Raw genomic sequence first — 15,505 nt, 5'->3', positions numbered from 1 at the left:
AACATTAAAAAACGCACATCTTGTATTTGCCAGCAAAAATGCTAAAATCACTTGTTGTTTAGTGATAGTAAACCACTTTTCCTTTTTCTGTTCTTTATTATTTCAGGTTTCTGTCAACAACATCACATACCAACCGACCACTTCAAGCAACAGCAAGAAGACAGGCCGTGCCAAAGCCGCTATTGTTTGTCTTCACAATCTCGGCTTGCTGCCCAAAGAATTCACAGTATAATAGACCTCCTTAGATCTATCCCCCCAACTCCAATAACAACTTTCTTATTTTTCCATGCAAAAATGTTTCAGTTATTTCTTTCTGTTTGTTAAACTACAAATAACAGCAACAAACTGCTATTACTACTTCTACTACTATGACAACAGTAACAAGAACAACAACATAGCTGAGCTGATTACAACACCACCACAACCACCACCACCACCACCACCACCACCACCACCACCACTACTATCTGACAGTAATCTTCCTTTCTGTATGATTTTAGGGGTTTTTTTTCTTTCTCCTTCTGTTAATTTCTTCACCGCATTTAGTAACTTTGGTGAAGGGACTCTGTTGGTATATATTTATATATAAATATATATATACACATATATATATATATATATATATATATTCACACACATATATACTTGCACATATATACAATATACATGTATTTACAAACAGACAGACATATATGTATATATATTCACACATATTTACATGTAACATGTGTGTGTAAATAGATGTGTGTGTATATGTATAAGTGTGTGTGTATGTGTGTATATATGTATGTATATATATTTGAGAATTAGAAACAAATTTTGTATTTAATTACACAAAAACATTGAAAAGTCTTTAAATATTTCTTTTGTTTCTTTGTTTACTTTTTTTTTTCCTTTTCATTTGAAACCAAAAAAAGAAAAAAAACAAAACACCCCCACCCCACAAAAATTGGATTTTGACAAGTCACCATTTCCTCTAGTTTAAATCTGAGAGCTTGACCTATTCTGTGGAGATTTAAGCTGTAGTTGATCACTTGCAACTCTAAGCACCAAACAATGATCATGCAAGAAAAAAATGTAATTTCACAACAAAACTCTATTGTATTCGCTTGTGTTTTTTTTATTTATAAATGTCCTCTGGTTGAAATAAAATCTATGCTTCTATAATTATAGACACTCAATTGCTTTCTTTATTTTCTTCTCTACGTTGTGTGCTAAGAAGTTTGTTCATCAACGACATTGGTCAAGAGTCAGTCCCACTGCATGGTCCTTTGACCAACTGTTTTACAGCCACGGAGGCTTGTCAAGGCTTTGTGAGTGGATTTGGATATACAGAAACTGGGAGAAGCCCATTGTGTGTGTGTGTGTGTGTGTGAGGGACAGACTTGTCGAGCCAAGTGAAACCATAGTCCTGGCTGATGCTGGTGGCATGTAAAAAGCACCCATTACACTCTTATGGTGGTTGGTATTAGTATCCAGCCATAGAAACTCTGCCAAATCAGACTGGAACCTGGTGCTGCTCACTGACCTACCAGTTCCACTCATGTGGAAAGCAGACGTTGAATGATGAAGATGATGATATATGTACATATAGTGTTTGCCCTGCACTACTGCTTGACAAATGGTGTCGGTTTGTTTATATTTGTGTGTCTTAGTTGTTCAGCAAAAAAGCCTGATAGAGAAGGTCCAAGGCCTTAAAAAAGTAAGTACTGGAATTAATTTGATTGATTAAACTCTTAAGTACCAGCTGAGCATTGGGGATCAATGTGACTTAACCCCTCCCCTAAAATTGCTGGCCTTGTGTCAAAATTTAAAAGCAATATACTTATCCCTTATCAACTTTGTTCCTCTTCCACCTCTGTATTTTTTTATATTTGACAAAACTTGACAGTGGAACGACAATTTGATTATACATTGGCGACTGTCTCCATGTTTGTCGTTTAGGGCCAAACCTTCCTGTCTATTTTTACTCCAAACTGTGTATCTAAAACCATATTACAGTGGTGTCCCATTCCCCAAATGCTAGTGTCTGATATGAAGGAGATTTGGCTATTCATAAAAACCACATAGTCTCACATTGGTTCAGTCTACCGAGAGCTAATCAGTAATCGGTAACCAGATCAATGTGGTTTAATATCAGACCGATTTTCACCTCGCTGTCCGTAATAGGGACGAGAACTGACAGGGGAGATAACGTTTGAATCATGAGTTATTTCCCTTGGATTATGTTTTCCTTTCACAATTTTATTGATGTCCAAGGCGGTGAGCTGGCAGAGCCGTTAGCACGCTGGACGATATGCTTGGCGGTATTTCGCCCGTCGCTACGTTCTGTGTTCAAATTCCGCCGAGGTATTTGCCTTTCATCCTTTCGGGGTCGATAAATTAAGTACCAGTGAAATTCTGAGGTGGATGTAATCAACTAGTCTCCTTCCCCCCAAACTTCAGGTCTTGTGCCTATAATAGAAAGGATAATTTTATTGATATCTCGAATGCGTTGTAGGTATATACCGCACAAGTCTACCCAGCATTTCACTGATGCTTTAACAGCTTCGAAGAGAGGAACATTAAAGTTGGATTCCGAACACGTAAAGAGTTCTGAATAAATCCTCAATGCATTTCTACGATGTGCTAACGACTTTGAACCTCTGTAACGTTTAGATGATGGTTGGGAAGGTTAGGGCTGATAATAACAGGATATTCACGGAACCTAGTTTTTATTAGCTGTGTGGTAAGAAGTTTGCATATATATATATATATATATATATATATATATGACGGGCTTCTTTCAGTTTCCGTCCACCTAATCCACTCACAAGGCTTTGGTCGGCCCGAGGCTATAGTAGAAGATACCTTCCCAAGGTGCCACGTAGTAGAACTGAACCTGGAACTATGTGGTTGGGAAGCAAGTTTATTACCACACACCCATGCTGCGCATACGCATACATACATAGACACACACACATGTATATATTTTTTTTTATATAAACAGACTCAACCTGCTTTGTTTTGCCGTTTATATGTTAAAGGGTTCAACCAAATGAAACTCAGACTATGATACGAGAACTCGTCGCTTTTTTTGCCATCGTTATGTGTGTGTGTGTGTGTGTGTAATATCGTGTGTACACGTCATTTCTCAACTTTGTTACTTTTAGGAAATGTCTCCATGACTACGGAATTGCAACATAAAAAATATCCTTATTAATCTTGGTCTTTCTCTTTCATTAATGTTTTCTCACTTTATTTCTTTTTCTTTTTTCCTCAAACCAAACAAATTATAATTCTTACTATTGAATGGAACCTTTAACAACCTCTTCGAGACCTAGGATTCTGAGATACCTCATTTGGGAAACCCTAGTGGCGATCCTTCGGTATAGGTCTCCTGAGTATCGGTATTAGGGGACAATGTCATTCAGCCTCTATTTCAGCCAAGCTTCTTTATCTATGTCGTGAGAGAAGGTTGTATGGATGAATAATGTCGTCTACTAATACCGAAGGATTGCCACATTAGTTTATCGCGTTTAACTCTATATCGACTCAATTATTCCCATGAGGTGCCCCTGCGGAGAGTATAATGAGTATTATGACATGTTACAAAGTAAATTCAAGATGGAACCTTCCAGAAACTTCTCCAACCACCCGTGGAACGCTTCTTAACTCCCCGCCGGATTTGGACTATTTTCAAACAGCAAGGATATTCTAGGAGTGACAAATTTTCTCCCAAAATCACCAAATTCTTCGTAAACAACATTGTTTACGAGACAGAGACAGAGCTTATTGTCAAGGGAGATAACCTAGGAAGATTTTGTTGCTTAGCAACAAGGTTTATAATGACATTTTTAGTATTTCGTTTCCATTCATTTGTGAAACGAGTGAAACAGTTTAATTTCTCTGATAAAATCTGTTTTTAGAGTTTGTCTTTTCTTCCGTTATATCCCGTCATAGTCCGTTCTGTACCGTGCTTAATTCGTTACGTTCCGTTACACTCCGCTAGCAACTAATAATATTCGTAAACAATATTTTATTTTATATCAGGTAAGAATATTTTCAAATATTTGCAGATTTTTCTTCTCTATATATTTTGTATTAAATTCTCTGTGAGGTTTCTAACAGAACTTCTCCAGCGTGGTTCCCGGTTCAGTCCCACTGCGTGGCACCTTGGGCAAGTGTCTTCTACTATAGCCTCGGGCCGACCAAAGCCTTGTGATTTGGTAGACGGAAACTGAAAGAAGCCCATCGTGTATGTGTGTGTGTGTGTGTTTGTCCCTCCCCCCCCCTAACAGCGCTTGACAACCGGTGCTAGTGCGGTTCGGCAAAAAGAGACCGATAGAATAAGTACGAGGCTTACAAAGAATAAGTCCTGTGGTCGATTTGCTCGACTAAAGGCGGTGCTCCAGCATGGCCGCATTCAAATGACTGAAACTAATAAAAAAATAAAAGAAAATATATGTATATACGTACGTACTTACGTGGGTACGTACCTACGTGAGTACGTACGCACATACTTACGTGAGTACGTACATGTAGACACACGAAGACACAAACTTCAAATCTGTGACGTGTTTGAACTTCTAAATGCAATTTCACTCTAGTTTGCCGTGAACAAAAAATTCTCGCTTAGATCCTGAAAATTTCGAGGAAAAAAAAAAACGGTTCGTGTGAACTTTCCTACAGTCTTCTCCCCAGCCCTTCGGAAAAACATTTTCCCCACAAATTTCTTTATAATCGTAATTTGTGCCATTTGAATGGTATTTCTATAAAATTTCGCTAATATATATTTTTCCATTTTGCTGAAAGTTATGAGGGAAAAATCGGATCTCAGGAATTTTCTCTCCCCACCCTCACCCCGTTCGTTTGCGCAATTTTTTTTCATATTCGTTTTCTACACGTTTTTTTTTTTACACCTAGTAGGCTGGGGTTTTTTTTTTCGTTAACGGGTCTCAAACTGTTGTGTGTGTGTGTGTGTGTGTGTATTGATGTCCCTGTAACATAATGGTTTGGCAAATGGTGACTGATAGAGTAAGTACCAGGCTTTTAAAAGCATGATAACTGCTGGGGGCAATTTGGCAAAATACTTCAAGGCAGTACTCCAGCATGGCCACAGTCCAAAGCCTGACCCAAGTAAAAGACAAGTGTGTGTATGTGTCTTCTCAGCTCTGGCTGGTGCTTTTAAAACTTGTTGTGCCGCCGCCGCGGTCTTAATAACACCAAAACAACCAAAGATATCACTATTACTAATTATCGAACTCGCTTCCTACTTGTTGTCCACATTCAATTTCTAATCCACTTTCATAATTTCTGAGTTGCCTCCCCTGTCTTTATAAACTAGAATTTAACAATAATCCGCTTATTTTCTCTTTGTAATATTAATTAATGAAACAAATTTGTCACTCATTACATCACCTACGTTAGCTACCATTTAATTACATATGTATTTAGTTATGTAAATTAATTATATAAACCTGCCATATTATTGAGACTCGTCAATAATTCGTTCACTCTCTTTTGTTTCCCTTATTAAAACTTGGGATTATCACCCTGGATTGCCATTGCTTTGGTGTCTTTCCAGAAGCCCAAGCCACATGAATCAAACAGAGAATATCTTCTCTATTTAACACTTTTAACATCTCAGCCTGAATTCTACCTTCCCCAGCAGCCTCGCCACATTTCATTGCCTCGGTGAGGCTAGTATTTACCTCCAGATGCTCCTTATGTCTACCAGAAGTTTTTATTTAAGAGATCAACCAAGTAGTCTCTCTCCACCTTCCAAGGATGGTCTTGTCTGGAGAGAGAAGAACTCCAGTTGAGTTCTTAATGGCAGCTGTGGCAGAGGGCTTCTTCTTGTAAAGTTGGCAGATGGTCTGCCAGAATGCCTTGTTAGTCAATCTAAAGAGTTCAGCTTCATCTCAAGATTTTCCCATCACTTAACTCAAGATGTGTTTCACTGTCTCTGCTGCAACTTCTTGTGCTTCGATGTACAATTGAGTGCAATTGTGAACATAAGTGGCCAAAGTAGGGTTCCCCTGAAGAATCTCTGGAATAACATTATTCAACAGGCTGCATTGCTTGGAGATGAGGGAGTGTCCCCAGGTCAAGTCTGCATTGAGAGGTTACAGAACCATTACTACTGACATGTGATTAGAATGTCACAGGAAAGAGTCACCAGATTCATTCTTCGAGTCAAGTCAACCAACAGGGTGTGGTGAGGTGGTGGGGTAGACCGAGAGGAGTTGGTTGGCTAATATCCAGAGTCTCAGTTGGTCACACCTCGAGATCCAGTTGGAAAGTCTAATGATGGATGCTTCCGATAGGACCCTCTGGAGGAGGAGGTGCTAGAGGACTCTACCCCAATAATCTACAGAGGAATAGTGGGAGGTGAAGAAGATGGGTGGATGGATGAAATTAATTATAATTAATTATAAATGTCTTTAGTTTCAGGAGAACTCCATTTGTTGATTTGGTGATCCGACATGTCTAAAACAATCTTGTCACCAAACGGTGAATCGAAAGTGATAACAGTTCGACGTACAGAATCTATTGATATCCCAAACATCTTCAAACTTATTGATCTTAATACAGAGAAATATTTTGGGAAACTCAATGTTTTTAATTTCATGTAAGAAGTTCCTGTTTTTTTCTTTATTTAGCTGTGTGTGCGTGTGTGTGTGCGTGTGTGTCTTTCTCTCTATACCACCCTGAAATTATGTCAAATTTGCTTTTACTTTCAACCTTTTTCTTTCCATTTGCTTTGTAGTGAGAAAGCTGTTTTTTCCATCTGTTTGGTTGACGAAGATGACGAGATATATGGACATGCAACGTTTTTTGATTTCCCTAATGTTGACGGCGTGGACCCAGCCAGCTGGGAAGACTGGTTGTCTGCGGCGTCCAAATCAAGTTACACACCATTGAACACTCTCTTTATCGGTCTTTTTGCTTCGAAAAAGGACTACATGAGAGGCTGCATGCGTGAAATCTTACACACAATGTTTATAGCTGTGCCTGATGTCCATTACTGTTTTCTGATCCTGCCAGAAAATGTCTCCCTTGGTGAGTGTCACTAGCCATCATCCATTTGTTTGTCCCTTTCCTTTGCTCCTGGGCTGCTTAGGGCTTTCTCTGTCCTTCATTAAACTAAACCATGCTACATGTTAGAGCTATGAAGGAAGACAAGACTATTGTTTGCCAGTGAGTTCCAAGTCTGTAGAATAGTAATGTCTCACTTTCCCAGTTGCTTCACTCACCCCCCCCCCCCCATTAATGATGCTCATTGAAGAGAAGGTGAATGGGGACAAAATGAAACTTAATTATATTGACTAAGGTAATAATGATGGTGGTGATGGTGCTGGTTGTGGTGGTGGTGCTGGTGATGGTGGTGCTGATGATGGTGGTGCTGCTGATGGTAATGATCATGATAGATCTCATGATAATGAGGAAGGGGAGGTAGTCAGTGTTGATGATGATGATGAAGAGGAATAGGATGTGGAGGAGGAAGAGTAAGATAGTGTGGATGAAGAGGAGGAGAACAAGGAACATGTTGATGATGGTGGTGATGGTGGCAGTGGGTGGTGATGTGATGTGCTACTAATCAATTTCACCTAATTAAACTCTGTGATTAATTATTATCATTATTATCTGTTAATTATAGATAATTCTTTTGTGAACATCTTCAGGAACATTGCTCAACTCCAACAATCTGTCGGAGACAAATTCTTCACCATCTTCATCAGTGAACGCTACATGTTTGAACCCATGTTGTACATAAGGAATGCCAGGTAATACTTGTTGCTGTTGTGATATTTGTGGTAGTGGTAGGGGTGGTGGTGGTGGTGGTCTTTTTGTTGCTGTTCTGGTGGTAGTAGTGATTGTTGTTGTTGTTGCTGAGCAGAGAAAACAGGCTTCTCCATGACCTTAATGATTTTTTTTTGCTTTTTTTGTTTTGTTTTGTTTTTTTGTTGCTTTTAACCAAAGGGCAATCCCAGTCCAACTGATCTCTAATCAAAAGTAGTCTAGCCATGACCATCCTGTCTGGTCTCAGATATTCATTATCCTCAATAGAGCTTTCCTTTATTTTTTTCATGTTCTGAGTTCAAATTCTTCCAGGGTCAGTCTTGCCTTTCATCATCTTTGCGGGGTTGATAAAATAAGTACCAGTGGTGTACTGGGGTCGATGTAATCCACTAACCCCATCCCCCTAAACTTGCTGGCCTTATACCAAAATTTGAAACCAATATGCCTTTCCTTTTTAATGATGATTAGGAGAGAGGGACGTGATTTAAGCGAGATTTGGCTGTTGTTTCTAGCAGCTTGTGCTCCTCTGTTGACCTGCCATAAATGTTGTAAAAGTTATTTGGACATGAATGGAGGTCCAGTGGAAAATATCTGCATGTGGCTGTGTGTATGTGTGTGTGAGTATGTGCCAGTGTGCATTTGTGTGAATGTGTGTTTGTGTGTATGTGTCTATGTGACTATGAGCACACGTGGCTATGTGTGTGTGTGTGAATGTGTTAGTGGGTATATTTGTGTGTGTGTGTGTGTGTGTGTGAAAATAATATTCTCCCCCTATCTTCCAGCATGACCCCCATCACCACCACCACCACCACCAGCAAACAGAATCCCAAAACAAAAATATGGGGCTGCATATAAAAACTAAGGAGCAATCCTTATTTTTCAGGGTAGAAGACACAGATGAGCTGACACCCCTATTTGACTCCTTAAACAACACCCTACAGGCTGTTTATGGGGATTATTACTTGGCTGAGCTGATTGAGTCCCAGAATGAGGAGATGCAATGCATTGTGGCTGAGGTAAGTGGATTTCTCTTTGTAATAATAATAATAATAATAATAATCCTTTCTACTATAGCAGGGCTTCCCAAACTTTTTCAGGCTGCCACCCACTTGGCACTCCGGCCATATTCTTAGCACCACCATCCTCTACTCGCCATCAGAAACATAAACTACTTTCTGCATTAAATTCGAAACAACTGTAATTCATAAATAAAACTTAGCCTAATTAACCCATCATTCTGTTGTTTTTACATCCATTGCCCTCTTTTGGTCACCACATTTTCCTTCAGAGCCCCTCTCTACATCTTTCTATGGCCCCCAGGGAGGCAGTGCCACCCGCTTTGGGAACCACTGTACTATAGGCAGAAGGTCTGAAATTTTGAGGTGAGGGGCCTAAGTCAATTACATTGACCCCAGTGTTCAGCTGTTCCTTATTTTAACAATTCTGAAAGGATGAAAGGCAAAGTTGAACTCAGTAAGTAAAGGCAGATGAAATTCCGCTAAGCATTTTGTCCCATCCACTAACAATTCTGCCAACTCAATGGACTTATTGTATATACAGTGCTCGGGTGCACTCAGGTGCTTATCAGAAAAGTAGCCAAACGTGCATGAACAGGACATAGAATAATAGACAGGAAGAGAACGGTGAAGGAATCATTGAAAAGAAGTGATGGGGACATCAAGTGTTCTGTTGGCGAATTTCAGGAAGCATGGAATATTTAAAGGATGTAGTGTCCTGACAGCTAACAACTGATGCGAGTAGTTTATTCCATGCTTCAGCAATTCAGAGCGTGAAAAAATGAACTTGGAGTATGCCATACACCAGGGATGAGAGTGTGAAAGTCATATTGTTGTAATTTGTTGCTGTTGTTGTTGCCATTCTGCCGTCTTCATTCTTCATTTGCTCCGTTACTGCATTCTCACACACACTATCAGTGAACCCTGCCTTCTCATCCATTCTGATTTCAATTAAACCCACAGGTTAATGATTACGCTGTCGGTTTAATGAGTATCAACAGCAACGTTGATGTGGAATTCTTGAATAGCAGCTACAACCTGGAGGTGTTTCATAGCCTGGAGCAGAAGAAAGCTGGTTTGGCCAACCGCAATCAGAAAATAACCTTTGCTAACGGTATGGCTATGTTTGTGTGTGTGTGTGTGTGTGCACACGTGCGTGTTGTGTGTATGTGTGTTATGTATATATGTGTGTGTGCATGCATGTACGTTTGGGTGTATGTGTGTATATGTATATGTGTGTGTCGTAGGTAATATTGTCATGTCCATTGCTGGCCAGTATGGTGGGGGTCATTACTGGAATTGCTCTGTGTGTGTGTACGTGTGTGTATGCTATGTGATTATTATTATCAACATCATCATCACCATCATCATTCTGATCCCCCATGGATTTTATCACCATCATTACCATCATCACAGTCATTAAGATTATCACCAACAATACCATTGCCACCACCGCCATCATTGTCACTGCAACCATCACCATCAATGCCATCATAATCATCACAACCACCACTGACACCACCATCATGGTCATCACTCTTTCTACCCCTCTCTCTCTATCTCTCTCTCTCTCTCTCTCTCTCTCTCTCACTCTCTCTCTCCCTCCCCCCCTCTTTCTCTCCTTACCTCTCTCACTCTATTTCTCTTTTAAAGGTTCAGCAATATTTCAGAAATCTGAAGAATTTACTTTCCTTCCAGTGCCGAACAATTCTCTAGTCTCCTTTGACCAAAACATAGATGACCAAAGTGATATGGCCATTTCCGCAGAAAGTTCCACTGAAATGGGCAAACCACATCAAAGTTGGTCGGCAGAGGTGAGTTAGCCATTTTTTATGGATATCATGTTTCCACATGTCACCACCACCACCACCATCACTAACACCATCACCACTTCCAACAATAACCACCACATGCTCTACCAAGGCACATGGCTCAGTGGTTAGAGTGTCAGGCTCACAATCATGAGGGAGTGAATTCAATTCCCGGACTGAGCTGTGTGTTATGTTCTTGAGCAAGACACTTTATTTCACATTATTTCACTCAGCTGTAGAAATGAGTTGCAGCATCACTGGTGCCAAGCTGTATCGGCCCCTTTGCCTTTCCCTTTGATAACACTGGTGGCATGGCGAGGGGAGGCCGGTATGCATGGGAAACTGCTGGTCTTCCATAAACATTCTTGCCTGGATTTGTGCCTCAGAAAGTACATTTCTACGTGCAATCCCATGATTGTTCATGACCAAAGCAGGTCTTTACCCTATGAAGGTTTCCTTCATTACCCCATATACAAGATCAAAGGGGTGCTTTGAAGGACATTTGACTGCTTGTTCTACCAGGTCTATCTACTGTGTAGAGATTTCCCTCGTTGGCTCATACACACATATATACACATATATAATCATCATCATTTAACATACATACATACATACATGAAACTGTAAAGTGTGATTTGTTCATAGTGGCGGTTGGGGTTACAGTATTAATAAAATAGATGGAATGAGTAAAAGATTTTATTTGGTACGACACATGTTTCGACCCGTTCTGAGTCTCTTCAGGTACATAAGTAAAAAGTCTCAATAAAGATTCTCTGATTTGGTTTTACGTACTGCTATATGTCCATCAACTTTTAGAATGAGTAAAAAAAATAGAGAAAAATTGAAACAAAAAATTCAAATGTGAACATGACAATTATACATTCTAGTTTAGAGAAAAAAGATGACAAAATGAGCCTCTGCTGTTGTAACTATTAAGAGAAGGGAAAGGATGTAGAAGTTGAAAGGGAAGATACCACACACACACACATGTATGCGCGTGTGTGTATACAGATATATGTATACATATATATATATACACGCTGTATTTCAGGATGTTGATCCACATAGTGTTGCACACACTGGCTCAGATTTCAAATCCGATCAGAAGACAAATGCTTTTTACATCCAGTTGTTTGCCATCAACGAAAAATACCAAACAAGGTTTGTATAGAGGCATTTATTGTTGTATTTGTTACTGCTTGTAGTTGTTGCTGTTTTTATAGATGTCTGTAAGTCTTTGTTTGTATAAGGTAGGGTGGACTACTGACCACATGGTCCTATGACCAATCGTCTCCAAAATAAACCATTCCAGGAATGCTAGGAGAGAGAGAATGTGTGTGTGTATTTATGTATTAAACCACACATGATTTTAGATAAGGGCAAAATATGAGAAAATTACATTAAACTTTGTTAGGTGAAATCAGTGAAATTAGAACCAGGTTAGCTAGATATGACATTTTTTTCTATACTACAAAGAAATCCCTTTTAGATGCAAAACTCAAAAATTTATATACTGAAACCGTTTTCTATACAAAAGACCCAGAGCAATTTTGATGAATCCTTTATTTTTCTTTATTCCCTTCCATCCTTCTCACTTCTGTTGTATCTGCTTATATAAATTATAAATGCCAAACTCACCTCAAGAATACATATACAATTGAACTATGATGTGAGGACATTTATTCTGTGAAAACGTATCTTTATATTTTTGTTTTTCATACATATAAACACACAATAAAATTATTCTCCACTTATATTTAAAAGTTAAACTAGTTTTTATTACATAATATGTTTATATACAGATATATATATATAAATACACACACACACACACATCAATATATATATAGATATATACACACATATACGTATATTGTTGCTATTATGTTAAACTGTTGTATGTCCCAATTTGGCCAAATGCATTGTTTTCAATATCTAATTTTGCTTGCAATAGCCGTGTGATGGTAATGTAGCAAATGCTCTTCTTCTTTCTTCTTTCTTTCTCTCTTCTAGGGCAGAAGACTTCCTCATGAAAGCCTTTGAGCTTTTTCCTGACTTTGACATGTGCATCATCTCCATTCCTCATCTCGTCCCAGAGTTTCCTTTGTTGCGACTTTTTGTGGTAAGTTCATCCTCATTTTCCTCCTCCTCCTCCTCCTTTTCTGTTGCTTGGGTGGACAGTGTGCACCCTTGGTGACTAGATGAGACATGGACACAGAGAAGGACAGTGGCCCAATCAAATGGACAGTGTATTAATATATTTTTAATCTATCATGTACAATTGTCCTTTAAATCCATCTCTAATTGGAGTTATGTTTGCAGATTGAATTACCAGGTCTTTCATTTCTTCACATTACGTATTTATATGCATGTATATATATATATATATATATATATATATATATATATATATATATATATATGTAAGTATATATATATATACATACATATATATATATATGTATGTATGTATGTATGTATTGGGTTGTCCGGAAAGTTCGTGCCGATTTATAGTAGCTTACCTTTTGACTTATTTGCCATGAAACCACCTCAATTCTGGGAAGAGGGTATTTTCAAGTTAAAGGAAAGATGGAGACACATTGTGCAACAAAATGGTTCATATTTGATTGATTAAAATTGTAACGGCAAGTATTTATTGACCTTTTTCTTTCCTTTAAAAATCTGCACAAACTTTCCGGACAACCCACTATATGTATATATATATATATATATTATATTGTTTATTTATATATATGTGTATATATATATATATATATGTATATGTATATATATATATATATATATATATATATATATATATAGACATATACATACATACACTCACACACACACACACACACACACACATATATATCCAGTTCTTCTAATATATTCTGCCATAAACTTAGTAATAACCTGGTCATTCACTCACTCATATCAATATTTATTCTTCTTTAACCAGAGAGCAACACCAAGAAAGGGCTGTTTTCCTCCTCAAGAACTCTATGTCTTCCATAAGTCAGGACTTATCAAGTAAGTCAGTTTCTCTTCCTCAGCAGAAGTTTGGTCCTGAAGCCAGAGAAACATCATCATCACCATTAGTTGTCACAAATGGTTTATATATATAAAGGTTGGGTCCAGCTGCAGAAAAATCTGCTTCAGTTTCATTTGACCCATTGAAAAGCATTGAAAAGCGGGCATTGATGCAATGACGTTGATGATATACACACACACACACACACACACACACACAATCATCATCATTTAACCCCCTCCCAGAGCCGGGCACCTGTGTCTCACTTTACTCTCCGCTTGGGCTCCTTAGCAAAAATATAAAGAGTTGCATATACAGCTGAAGAGTTCCATTTGCAGCCAATCAAATGGACAGAATCACAAAAACAAATCAGAAGAATAACAACAATAGGTCCATCTCCTCTCAGCCACCAAATTCGTTCACCTGAATCACCACTTTCTTCATCGCTTTCACCAGTTTGAGTGTCTGAATCACTCTTATTGTTTGCATGAGGGTAAACGCTTTGTCCAAAGAATAAATATGCTCAATAACTTCCTCTACTGTGAAGCATCGAGGCCTTGTTCATTTACCAGATGAAGTGCTGGGTTCATCACAAAAAACATCCAGCTCCCCCCACCTTAGACGGAGGTATTATTGAAGGAGGTATAAGTATGAGAGGGGGACATTGTGTTTATACTCTTGTGTAAAATTCAGGCTTCAGTAAGTTGGCTGTGTTGTTGATTTCATAAAACATATCACTGTAATTCTGTAATTTATTGAATCCCAAGGGTTAAATGAAGAAATGATGCGTTTAATGCAATGTGTTTGTTTGTTTGCAGGGATATTAAAGTGCGAAAGGCCTGCACATCTGACTTTGAAAACATCTGGTTTTTGACCAGAAATATTCGACAACAAGAAAAACTTCTGGATGACTTGCAGCAATTTAATGATTGCCGCAGAGACAATGTAAGTAAGATGCAGCTTAAGCATTGGCATGTTTTGGTGTGGTTTTTATAGTACCTGGTCTTGTCTACTGGTTCTTGTCTAAAGCTAGTCATTCATACTGTCTGGTGTAGGGACAATCCCATAGCCATCACCACTAACACAATGGTCACAGCTCCAGACAATAATCTCTTTGAACAGAAAGCAAAACTGCTTAGTCAACAGAAAGGGTGTCATCTTCCTCCGTGATGATGTTCGTCCTCACACAGTGCAAGGGACCGAAGATCTCTTGGAAGAACTTGGTTGCGAAATATTATTTCTTCCTTCATATTCTCCACACCTTGTTCCTTCTGATTATCACTTGTTTCGGGAATTAGAGAACCATTTGAATGGTCTTCGGTTGACACCAAGAGAAGAGGTTGGAAATGAGTTGGATTCATATTTCGCATCAAAACCTAAGCAATCTTTTTACAAGCAATCTTTTTACAAGCAATCTTTTTACAAGTGTGGCATTTGTAAGCTCGTTGACAGACAGAACGAAGTTCCAGAAAGCAATGGAAACTATGTTAATGAATAAATATTGTCTTAATCATGGGCTTTTTCATTTTTAATAGAAACCTTAAAATCAGCCATTACTTTTGCACCAAGCTGATATATATATATATATATATATATATATATATATATATATACACACACACACACACATACATTCATATGTCCATCCATCCATCCATACACGCACACACACATATAATATAGTATAATATAATATGCATTATACATATGTATACATATATATATGTATGCAATATACAATATATATATACCTCATTCAGAGATTTATTATATATATATATATATATATATATACACACATATATATATGTATGTATACATACATGTAATATATTCTTTATTGACCTTGACCTTTTATA

At 38.2% G+C, this 15,505-nt stretch overlaps 2 protein-coding genes across 9 annotated transcripts in view; both read left to right on the top strand.

Moving 5' to 3' along the window:
- Positions 1-1,172, top strand: part of LOC106879242 (protein Son) — a 39,548-nt gene extending 38,376 nt beyond the window's left edge. For all 5 annotated transcript variants that reach the window (XM_089363528.1, XM_089363529.1, XM_089363533.1 and 2 more), the window contains one exon: positions 107-1,172. In XM_089363528.1, coding sequence (XP_089219654.1) covers positions 107-232 — 126 coding nt within the window. In that variant the 3' untranslated portion in view covers positions 233-1,172. The remainder of the gene's footprint in view (positions 1-106) is intronic.
- Positions 1,173-2,223: 1,051 nt separating this feature from the next.
- The window catches only part of LOC106879241 (cilia- and flagella-associated protein 61), a 30,374-nt gene continuing 17,092 nt past the window's right edge, over positions 2,224-15,505 (top strand). Inside the window, exons 1-11 of one of the 4 annotated variants that reach the window (XM_089363523.1) lie at positions 2,224-2,349; positions 6,430-6,613; positions 6,752-7,044; positions 7,643-7,769; positions 8,669-8,801; positions 9,765-9,915; positions 10,455-10,615; positions 11,664-11,773; positions 12,626-12,734; positions 13,575-13,645; positions 14,465-14,591. In XM_089363523.1, coding sequence (XP_089219649.1) covers positions 6,468-6,613; positions 6,752-7,044; positions 7,643-7,769; positions 8,669-8,801; positions 9,765-9,915; positions 10,455-10,615; positions 11,664-11,773; positions 12,626-12,734; positions 13,575-13,645; positions 14,465-14,591 — 1,428 coding nt within the window. In that variant the 5' untranslated portion in view covers positions 2,224-2,349; positions 6,430-6,467. Of the gene's footprint in view, positions 2,350-3,184; positions 4,033-4,521; positions 4,650-6,429; positions 6,614-6,751; positions 7,045-7,642; positions 7,770-8,668; positions 8,802-9,764; positions 9,916-10,454; positions 10,616-11,663; positions 11,774-12,625; positions 12,735-13,574; positions 13,646-14,464; positions 14,592-15,505 lie in introns of those variants that run through there. The other 3 variants (XM_089363522.1, XM_089363525.1, XM_089363524.1) reach the window with 3 other exon arrangements.

Source organism: Octopus bimaculoides, chromosome 15 (genome assembly GCF_046866305.1).
Source record: "Octopus bimaculoides isolate indiv1 chromosome 15, ASM4686630v1, whole genome shotgun sequence".
NCBI classification, from domain to species: domain Eukaryota; kingdom Metazoa; phylum Mollusca; class Cephalopoda; order Octopoda; family Octopodidae; genus Octopus; species Octopus bimaculoides.
Note: the sequence above shows the minus strand (reverse complement) of the source record. Positions and strands in the feature narration are given on the sequence as shown.